The sequence below is a fragment of the Lepidothrix coronata genome, unplaced genomic scaffold (assembly GCF_001604755.1).
Source record: "Lepidothrix coronata isolate B3197 unplaced genomic scaffold, Lepidothrix_coronata-1.0 Scaffold322, whole genome shotgun sequence".
Lineage (NCBI taxonomy): Eukaryota > Metazoa > Chordata > Aves > Passeriformes > Pipridae > Lepidothrix > Lepidothrix coronata.
Genome location: NW_016690502.1, coordinates 337,854 through 348,353, shown reverse-complemented (window position 1 = coordinate 348,353; position 10,500 = coordinate 337,854). Strand labels below are relative to the sequence as shown.

The 10,500-nt window shown below is 38.9% G+C and overlaps 1 protein-coding gene across 2 annotated transcripts in view; it reads right to left on the bottom strand.

Annotated features, from left to right (window-relative positions):
• SLC9B2 (solute carrier family 9 member B2) overlaps nt 1-10,354 on the bottom strand; it is an 18,630-nt gene extending 8,276 nt beyond the window's left edge. The window contains exons 1-5 of one of the 2 annotated variants that reach the window (XM_017838046.1): nt 10,244-10,354; nt 7,518-7,617; nt 5,779-5,950; nt 4,124-4,294; nt 1,286-1,428 (exon numbers count right to left, since the gene is read on the bottom strand). In XM_017838046.1, coding sequence (XP_017693535.1) covers nt 1,286-1,428; nt 4,124-4,294; nt 5,779-5,950; nt 7,518-7,607 — 576 coding nt within the window. In that variant the 5' untranslated portion in view covers nt 7,608-7,617; nt 10,244-10,354. Of the gene's footprint in view, nt 1-1,285; nt 1,429-4,123; nt 4,295-5,778; nt 5,954-7,517; nt 7,618-10,243 lie in introns of both variants that reach the window. The other variant, XM_017838045.1, reaches the window with a different exon arrangement.
• Between the last annotated feature and the right edge of the window lie 146 nt (nt 10,355-10,500).

Genomic DNA, 10,500 nt, shown 5'->3' with positions numbered 1-10,500 from the left:
CAGTCACAAACATTACTCTGCTAGGACAGGTTCCTAATTTTGACATGGAATAAAAAAAAATAAATTAATGAGTTCCCCTTTTTACCAGTCCAGTTTATCCCAGCATTATCAGGGCTGAGCAGATCTACTGACATCTTTGTCTTTACAGCTTCAATTACACGAGGAACAATTGTAACTGCATCAAAGCACTGCCACATACAGAGTCAAAATGACAGTTTTGATTGCCACATGGAAAAAAATGAGTCAAAGATGAAGTTTCCTCAGTACAAAAAGTTGACATGAAGTAGAAAGAAGTGCACTCTCACAGAAGTGGGCATGCAAGCTGTGTCTAACAACACACAGTTCACGCTCATACGAGCTTCAGTGTCTTGGAAAAAATACGATGACAATCTAGGAAACCAACCAGACGGTTTTCAATATTGAAAAAACCTTATTTTCCTAAATATCTGAAGCATTGGCAACTCTCTAGATTTTCTTGGTTAAGAAAAATCAGTTTAGATGTTCTTAATTACCTATATTTTACCTTAAATTTTATATAAACTCTTAAGTGGTTCCTTAAATAGGCAGGGACTAATATGCTACAGCTTTACTTCAGCCAGCTGGTTTTGAATGAGCAAAACCTTGCCTTCATTATTTATGGACCATCACACTTCAGAGTGTGCAGAGGAAGACTATTTTTTGTTCACCAGACTGTTATGGGCTTCACGGTGATGTGAGTCATTGTTTCTGTAGTGCAGTAGGACTCATCTTTGCAATTAATGCAATTAATTAAAATGGCAGTCATTAAAAAAAAGCCAGAAAAGTCATGCAGGTTTACATTTTTTTTGGTTGTGTGAGTTTTTTGGGTTTCTGTCCACACAGGAACATTCTCTTTCAAGGACTGGGGATCCCTTCTATTCCTTGCTTTAGTCTGTCAGTGTAAACTAACAGGGAGTTTGTCTGGGAGTGTAAACTCTTCCTGACAGTCCATGACAGAGCACACATCCTCAAGATGTTTACAAAATTTAGGAAATTTCTTTAGGGCAAGGGGGAAAATAGTTATAAAATCAGTTTTCTTCAGGTATTTTTTGGACTGCTTGCCTACTCTACAAATTCAACTGTCAATATTAACATACATATAAGCTACGCTTATATATATATACACAATATAAGCTACGCTTTCTGTAACGATCAAATTTGCAGATTCTCCAAGACTGAACAGTTCAATATTTTTAACAGAGCCAGTTATTCAATTTTTTTGAGAGCTGCTGTATACTTTCCCTCACACAAATGGCTGGTGCCATACCTTTGGATCCAGGCCGAGTCCTGCTCGGGTCAAGATAATTGAAAGAGCAATATTCCTCAGTGCTGCGGACCAGCGCAGGTTTATCTGGACAAAGTCACTAATGAACGGAGTGTTTCGGATTAGGAAACCAGCAAGTAGCATCCCTTAAATGAAAGCAAATGAAAGCTCCTATAAATGATTAGTTTTTAATGCACGAGAAAAGCCTGCATAGCATTCTTAAAAATAGACACCATATTATTTATTTACGAGAGGAAAAAGTAACAATTCACGTTCTGAATTATTAGACATGTTTTAACAATGGGACTGAGGCACGAAAAGAGAGAAACATATTTAAAGCAGTGAAAAGTGGCCTAAGAAAATACAGGTCACCAATAAATCTGCAGGATGCTGACACAGTTTTAGTCTGAGTCAAGAGAATTTGGCTTTGTTCACCAGGTGCAGGTTGATTACATACCATAAGCAAAGACACTCTTGCATCCTTAAAGATTTTTTTTCTTGTTAGCTTGTTTTAACATGAAAAGAGGAAGATGTTCTAGTATTGTGTATTTATCTCAGAACTTGAAAATCGTTAAAATCGTTAAAAATCCTCTTAGGTGTAAGAAATGCAGGTCACAAGAACCATAATGCTGAGGTTGGGGAAATATAATCTAAAACAGCTAATCATGGACTAATGTAGACATTTTAAAGTGCTCTGGCAATATGACTCCTACACAAAGGGGAAAAAAGGGGGCAGGAAAATCAGAAACTTGGTGTTATCCTCTATTTGAGCTACTTGCAAGATTCAACTTTTGCAAATATTAGTGAAACTATCCAATCAGAGAATTCTTGCAACTGTAGCTCTGGAAGGATATGGAAAAGTACAGGAGAAGTTGACTATAGATATAGATCTGCAGAGCTTCATTGTAAATCTTGATGATTCATTTTTGTGGCATAATGTTGTGTTAGTCAAGTTTAGAAACAGGAAACCAAAAAAAGACAAAAAGTAAATAATCATTGTGCTCAGGTTGCTCCCTGCTCGGTGTGAGCCTCAACTGTGGACTTGATTTGTCCTGCAACACTCTGAACACTGCTTTTCCTAACACCTCCTGGGAAAAAAACATAGCATAATTAATTTGCAGTACCTCATGAGTATTATATAAGGGTAGTATAATGATCATATGCTCTTTGCAATGTTTGCCCGAGGTCCGAGTCACCAGAACTACCCTGATCTAGAAAGCTACTTAACAAAGCAAAAGTCTCCACCTCAAAGGGTATCTTCACTGTTCTGCTCCATGTCGCCTGCTGCAGAAACCTCTCTGCAATGTGTACCTAAAATATACTACGTGGTTGTTTCAGTACCAATTTCACTCCTTTTTTCCTGAAACAGAGGCTCACTATAAGGTGCTTAAGTGCTTAGCCAGCTACATTACACTCTATTGCATCTAGCACAAGTGGGTTAAACATATGTAAGAGTACCAGATTTGCATTTTTAATGTAAAAACAGAATATTCAAAGACATTGTCTATCTCTTCTTCTGACTCATAGATTTCTCCAATTTTTCTCAAGACTGGGGATCAGAACAATGAACTCGGTGCAAAACAATTCAGCAAACGTGCAGTCACGCTTAAGTTTCTGTTGTCCAGTATCACCTGTCTGACAAGCACTTTCATGCTCAACTCATAACTTTTAGATACAGACGTAATTAAAAAAACCCCAAACAAACAGAATCTAAATGGTCAGAAACATTTTTATTCGTTTAAGGGGGGTGTTTACTTTAGAAAGAGAGACTCCCTGTGTGTGACATTCTGTGTTCATATTATTGCACGCATGCATGTTCTATGCAAAACTTCCCTCCCTCTCATTTGAATTTTTTCTTGCTGGTGAAACTAAGCAGTGGAAGAACGTGCACACTGCCTGACGGAGATGTGTATGGAACAACTGTCTGAGGCACCCCACCAGCTGTGCAGGTTACAAAGTCACACCTGTGCACTACAGGCAGGTATCTGTAAGCCCACTCTGCCATGAAGTATTACTGTCTGTCAACAGCTTTACTCATTTATGCAGTAAGCATAGCAAGGAGACAGCATACAGCTGGTGAGAAGAACCTGGAGCTTCATTTTCCAGCTTCACTGATATCACAGCACTTCACAATATTGTACTGATATAAGCAAAACTGAAACATCCTCTAGGAAAGAAGTCTGAAAACATTCTGAAGATGTTATTTTCATCTCCCATTTCTATTTTGCCTTTCTATGTAAAATAAAATAGAATGTTGATGTGAAAAACAATCTTATGATTGATTCAGAATAAATCTCTTCAGAAGAACTGTTCTTTATGGTGAATTTATTTCCTCATGTTTCAGTTATCTTGAAATAAAGGAAGAGGAAAAAAGAAATTTTTCGGACTACTAGTAGTGGCGGATTCCTATAACGATTTCTTTGGAAAACATTTTCATTGTGGAAGAAACTAATGAAACAGCTCAGCAATAGTTTTGCTATGAATTTATTATTCTACTATAACAGGAGGTCTGGATTAAGATTCCTGTTTGCTGTTATTAAACCCAAATTTTAAGTAACTGTGACAGAGGGGACTGGAGGACAATAAACTCTGAATTTGTAGGTATACAGTTCTCTGACCCCCAAAGAATTACGAGGAGAACCTCAGTAACAATTTCACCTGAGCCAGTCTGGGGAATTTTGCACCCTCTTGAAGAGGACCAAAAACGTCACTTGGAAAAGGTGGAGATTTGGAGTGTGACACAGTTTGCTTGTTCCCAATTCAAACACGCCTAGCCTGCAGATACTGCTTGGTGGTTTAAACAACACAAAATATGGAAGAAAAGAAGGAAGGATATCTTACCCAGAAGAGCAGGGAGAGGGGGTAGGGTTCGTATTTTGATGAATCCAAAAATTTTACCTCCAATGACAGCAAAAAAATAAAGAAATAGAATTCCAAACAGATTTCCACCTGGGAGACACTCAGCCCCAGTTATGGACCAAACCACAGCCCAAACCAGGACCACGACTGCAACTGGAACGAAACAAAAAATATTCATATTTAATAATCTCTCAGGAACAACTTTGCTGTTGGATCACATTTGTTTTTCTCCTGAAGAAAAATGTTACCATGACTTTCAGAAATAAAATTACTTACCTTAAAAATTAGTTTAATCATAACAATGCATTTAATCTTTGATGGTCTCTAAACTGATGTTCTGATTTTATAGATGCTAAGATACTTTAAAAAATGGTAACAGGAACATCATTAGAGATCAAAATGTTCTGAGTGAGCCTTTGGCCACCGTGGAAGGCATTTCACAGTTTCCAAATTTAAAGCAAAGACTTTCACTAACTTATTTTGCATTTGCTTATCTTCCTTCAGCTACTTCAGAACCACAGTAAAATCTGCCGCTAAACAGCCTGGCATATCTTCAAGCTCATGACTGCAGCTCCAGCCTAATTTTTAAAAGCATTGAAGTATAATTTTTAGGCTGGATCTGCTTGTACAATACATTGTTATCCTTGGGAAAAATATTCTGAAGAAGGTCATATCTCTGGACAGCCTGAAGGAGTACAGACACTTCCCTTGATACAACAATCAAAGGGGAATAACATGCAAGGAAAAAGAAATCCTGAAAAATATTATGAGAACAGTAAGTGAAAATATTATGCTCTTTGCCGGTTCACAAATCTGTTCCTACAGTTGTCCAACAAGAATAGCTATGCATAGATATAAAAGCAGAAGACTGAAGGAGAGGAAAAAATGTGTTGAATAAATCCCTCTTCTCGTGATCATAGGAAAGTGTATTGCATTTTCAGATTGGATTTTTCTTAATCTTATTTGAGGGTGACAGGTGTCAAAAGGGAAAATCAGTAGATCTCCAAACATAAAAGCCAAAGAATCCCAAGTGAGGGTGAATGGAGGCTGTGGAAACAGTCAAAGCCACAGGATGTGTCTTTTGTCAGGAAAAAGCTTAAATAACTTATTAGCCAGGCATCTCTTCTGTGAACTTTCAGTTTAGGACAAATCTTAAACAAAATGGGTCAGTTTGCCTTGTAGTTAGGATTCTTGGCTTTGCAAGCCTGGGGTATTAAGGAACAAAAGAAGGTATCACTGCCAAGTCTTATATTTATTGCCTTAACTAAAAAGAAAGCCATCCAGTATGCCAAATATACCATTGTGTTCAGAATCACCTTAATGCTCTCAATACCAAAACAAAATATCAAGACAAAACCTAGGAGGTCTTTCTTCTGATGAAAACAGTTTGCAGTGCAAAAACATACCTACCATCATAAACAGGTAAGAGAGAGTGGAGAAACAAAAACTGTACATTCAAATCTTTGTTTTACTTCTTTTTTTCTGCTAAAACATTAACACAAAAGTGTGATAAGTAAAACACAGCTGTTTCCCTTCTCTTTTTTAAAGGATAAAGGGACAGATATCATCCCATTCAGGGAAACAAATACTTCGTTTGCCATTTCTCATTTTAATTAAACTCTGTCTTTCTTACATACCATTTGTCACTGTTTGGGCCAGTAAACCCCGAGGAGGACAAGCAAATATTTGCCTCCATGTTCTTGAAGACCCTGCTATTGGTTCTGGAGGTTGCTGAGCACAGTGGTTCAAGAGAGCAGTTTCTTCTGTTTGTGTATTCCCATCAGTACCTTTGGGATCTGCTGTTGGTCCCTGCTGAATGAAAACAAGGAGACTCTCTCAGAGGTGGTGGGCACTGCATATATTTGAAGTAGTGTACAAGACCTGAAGTCAGGTGGGATGCATTAAAGTCACACTGGCTACAAATGACTATATTAACTAAACAACCACATCCAGCTTTGTAGTTTGGCGTTTTTGGTTATGTGTTTGTTTTTTCCATGGCACAAAGAACTGCATGGGAGAGACTCCAAGCCATTTGCCTTTTTATCTTCAACTGAGAGGACTCCTGTCCCAATACAAATAGCACCTGTGCAGCAATAGTATCTGCATATTTGATGAAGAAACAATAATAACAGGCCAGGCTCAGCTTGTCTTGTATACAAACTAAATATTTATTAATATTTTCTACAATTTGATAGGGTTCTGCTTCCAGACTGGATTTCACAATAAAGTTAACAATTAGCATAATTCCAGTGAGACAGTGTCTTTAATGTAACTGCTAAATAACTCCTGTTGCAAAGCCCTGAACAAAAATAACAGAACAAATATGAAAGAAACAGAACAGCTGGCCAGTGCAAGCATTACTCACATGATCCATTGCTGGAAGGCTCAAGCTGCTAAGTCAAAGTAGAGATGGAGAAATACTACCCTGGGAGTTATTCCCTTGAAGAATGATTCCTTGAAACTGTTCTTTTATACTGATACATCTACTTATCCATATTCATAGCCAAAGCACTTTTTGACCATTTTTGGCTATGTGTCTCACTTCATTTTAGCGTCTTTATTTTTGACAAGTTAATCATCTACCTTCCCTTATGATTATTCACCTTCATGTCAGCTCATTGTCATAGTGTAGACATGGAGTTCTGCCTCTCATGTAGCCCTCCCCCACTAATACTTCCACATTCCTGGTTATTTATGTCTCATTCCTCTCTCTGTCTCTCTCTATATATAAATTCCTTACTCAGAGTCACAACTGGAACACAAATCTTGTGAGCTTTCAGCATGGAATTACTTGTTTATCTACCCTGTGATTCCGTGATCGCCATATGCATATAATCACTGTGTGCATAAAGATACAGCAGTTACCTTTATACTCAATAGTATATGCTTACGTTTAAGTGCCTTTTATGTTAAGATTTTTATTTGTACTTGCATTTACTTCCAAGTCTTTTTTAAAGCCACAGACATTTCCAATAATACTGGAAATAGGCAGAGAAGCTTAAAAGCGTGGGCTTTTTTAATTTTTATTAGATAAGAAAAGGAAGATAGATATGCATTAACAACTTTCAGCAAACGGACTGATAAGTGCAATTTGAAAGCAAAGAAGTAATTTTAAGGCCACATAATTTTCTTCCAAAAAATGTATGCTGATGCACTTTCCACCTCAAGCTGAAACTGCAACCACTGATTTCCAGCAATCCAACATACTGCAGACTGTACAAACTAAACACGTGTTAATTATAAAAAATTCCCACCAAGGAGATTTCTATGTGTATTCTCTTCAGATTCAGGGATTTTAACAATATGGGAAGAAAAAGGAAAGGAAAAGGAGGGTTCCTTCTGACTAGAATTGCAGTTAGAGATCTTAGTTAATTACCTCACTTTGCTCATGCATAAGAATCATGCCATTTCGCTCACATACTGATGGCTCAGAATCTTCACTGTTATTTACATCTTCCTTTACCATTGTTGCAAACCTAAGGAAAGCAACCAAGATGGAAAAGTTAGAGAGACACAAATAACACTGTTTTCCAAATGGAACACTTCTCAGTGTTGTCTTTTTCCCATAGCTCAGGTGAAAAAACCCTCACAGCCCAATTCCAGATTTAACGGTTTTTGCATGTGCCTGTATGCTGTATGTAAGAACAAGAGACAGAAACTAACGGAAGAACAGTATTAAGTTTACAAAGACAAGCAATAAAAAAATAAAATAAAAACCCCTGAGTTTTAGGATCACAATGATGTGTGCTAACCTGTTCATTCCTCTTTAAATGTACGGCTGCAACATATATATATAAAATCTATCTATCTGTCTATTTATCTATCTATATCTATTTGTGCCTCTTATCGGCACAAAGATAAAGGTTATTTGCTGTCAACACCACTTAGGAGGACCACTAGTTCTGCAAGTGTCACAGGCCGTGTGTGCATGGCAGCGCAAGTACCCATTAAATAAAGTTAGAACAACAACTATAGTTTCTAAAGCTCCAGGGGATTTCTAAAGTTTCATGAGGGGACACTTTTCTTCTAACTTAAGCCTGACCAGATCCAGGTTGATTTTCAGGGGAATTTTCAAGAGCATAGCTCTGTTAGATGCCACTAGTCACAAACTCATTGACTGAATATATAAGTAAGAGAAGATGCCTTTGAATCTGTGAGTGAAGATCAGGACTATTCACAGCTTGCAGTCTGTATTCAGGTTAGGCTGATAAAACACGTCTCTTTTTAACTGCTTATATTCCATGGTTATACATCTTAGAGTGGGAAATAAGGTCCAAGCTGTTTGTGGGTTGCCATTGTATTTGCTCAGTCTAACTGGTCCACTTCTTGTCCCATAGATTCTAACAGGACATATGGCAGCGCACTGTTTTGTATGTCAGATTTTTTTTTTGTGCAAACATTTACTGTAGTTTCACAAGTGTGAGCCAGCAAGAGTTTCGTGAGCCTGAAGACAAGGCTTGCTAGTGTTCTTTGTTACAGCAAAGCTGTGCATATATTCTCCATCAGCTAAAGTTCTTGAAATCTTTTACATTGCTCTGACCATATAAAACACCAGTGAAGTTAAGCCAGAACTTCTGAGCCAAGAAATTCCTTCCTTGCTAAATTGTTGGAAGTAAGTCAGAGCTGATTCTCACAATTATCAAGCCTTCAGTTTATAATGAAATATCTGATTTTTAAGAATGATAGATGCCATAAACAAAGACAGGGGCCATTGTAACACCAGGGTAGTTTGAGCAGTTCTGATAAGAAACTGGCTTGAGGCTTGGCAAAGGCAAACACTTTCAGTGTGTTCTAAGGTAAGAGTTTTGCTTTCTTTCCTGTTTAAATGTAAACTGTTAAGTCTACTCGAATTCCAATACTTTTCTATATTTTTAATTACTACTCATGGAACCAAATAGTTGTGTTCTTAGAGTTCTTTAATGACATCAATGATACTTTTGGTTTGTTTTTTTTTTTCATCCCTTCATTGGGGCTGGGAACCCACAAATGCCAGTTGTACTAACTGGAATAGAAAGTTATCAGCAACTTACCAGTGCTTCCCTCCTTCCCTTCACTGACCTCTTTCGCAATATTTCTGTACTTAATTTTGTACTTCTGAAAAGGGCGTGTGTGGGTAAAAGACAGAAAGATATTGTTCTCCTTCCAGCTTTGCACAGGCAACATCCCAGTTCATGGGGTCATGTAGTTTTTAACACAAAATACATTAACACTTCTGAGAAAGGCAGGTCCACCTTGCCACAGCTTCAGCTCCTGGATGCGCGGTTCACAGCAGCACGTGAACGAAAGGACTGACTAAGCAGGGAGATGAATGTTCTGCTTAACAGGAATGGTTTCCAGGTGTAAACGAGAAATCTAATAGTGTATGTGCTGTCCTTATCTGTTTTGTGACAGGTCTTCACCCTGTTGGCAGGATCAAGAACCCACTTCTAAGCAATGTCCAGTTGGATCAATGGGACCACAGTGAGTGGTTAGTGTACTTACATCAGGGAGGGTCAGTCTTCTGGGGGTTCACTGTAATTTTTTTTCCCGGGGAGGAGGTGTTGTTTTGTTTTTTAAACTTCACCCCGTATTCAAACAAAATCAAGTGATTGAGAAATCACAGAGTGGAATTCATACCACAGGGTTAAGGCCTGTCCCATGGAAATCAGCCAATAACAGATTTATTTTAGTACCTCCCTGGAAAACAGACTTTCCTTATTTTGAAACCAGAGAGGTTTTCATTAGATCCTATCATTTTACTTGTTTTTAATGAGTAAGGAGGAGGAAAGAGAGGGACAGCTGACGACAGGGACAGCACGTGCATGCCTATCGCATTAGCTGTGTTGGCTTGGTGACTCTCTACGTTCTGCTTTGCACACAGACGGTACAGAAAGGAATACAAATAAAATACCACAAGCATCGCTAGAGCAACTGGCATTCAGAATAAACTATTAAAAACCCAAACGACCTAAACCACGCATCACATCCACAAAAAGACGCTAAGGAAACCCCGGTGCAGCCTCCTGCCTGCCAAGCCAGCCAGCAGTGCCCGGCGGTCACCCCTCCTGCTGCCTCCAGCTGCAGGGAATGGGAGGCAACGGTACAGAAGGTCAGAAAACTCACCTGGGGAACAGCAGGGACCAGAGCGAGAGAACCGCTCCCTGCGAGGACGGGGACGAGACAACGTGCTCCCGGCTCGCTGCAGCAGCTCCTCTGTGACGGCTGCGGCTCCTCCTCCTCCTCCCCCGCTGTTGCTGCTAGCGACATAGTCCCTCCTCCAAAACCACAGCTTCACTTGGCCAGCAGTGAAAGCCTCCTGCTGGACCCTGGGATGCCCAAAAGGGCGTCCCGGATGCCTGAGTGAACGGGTCGCAGGAGAT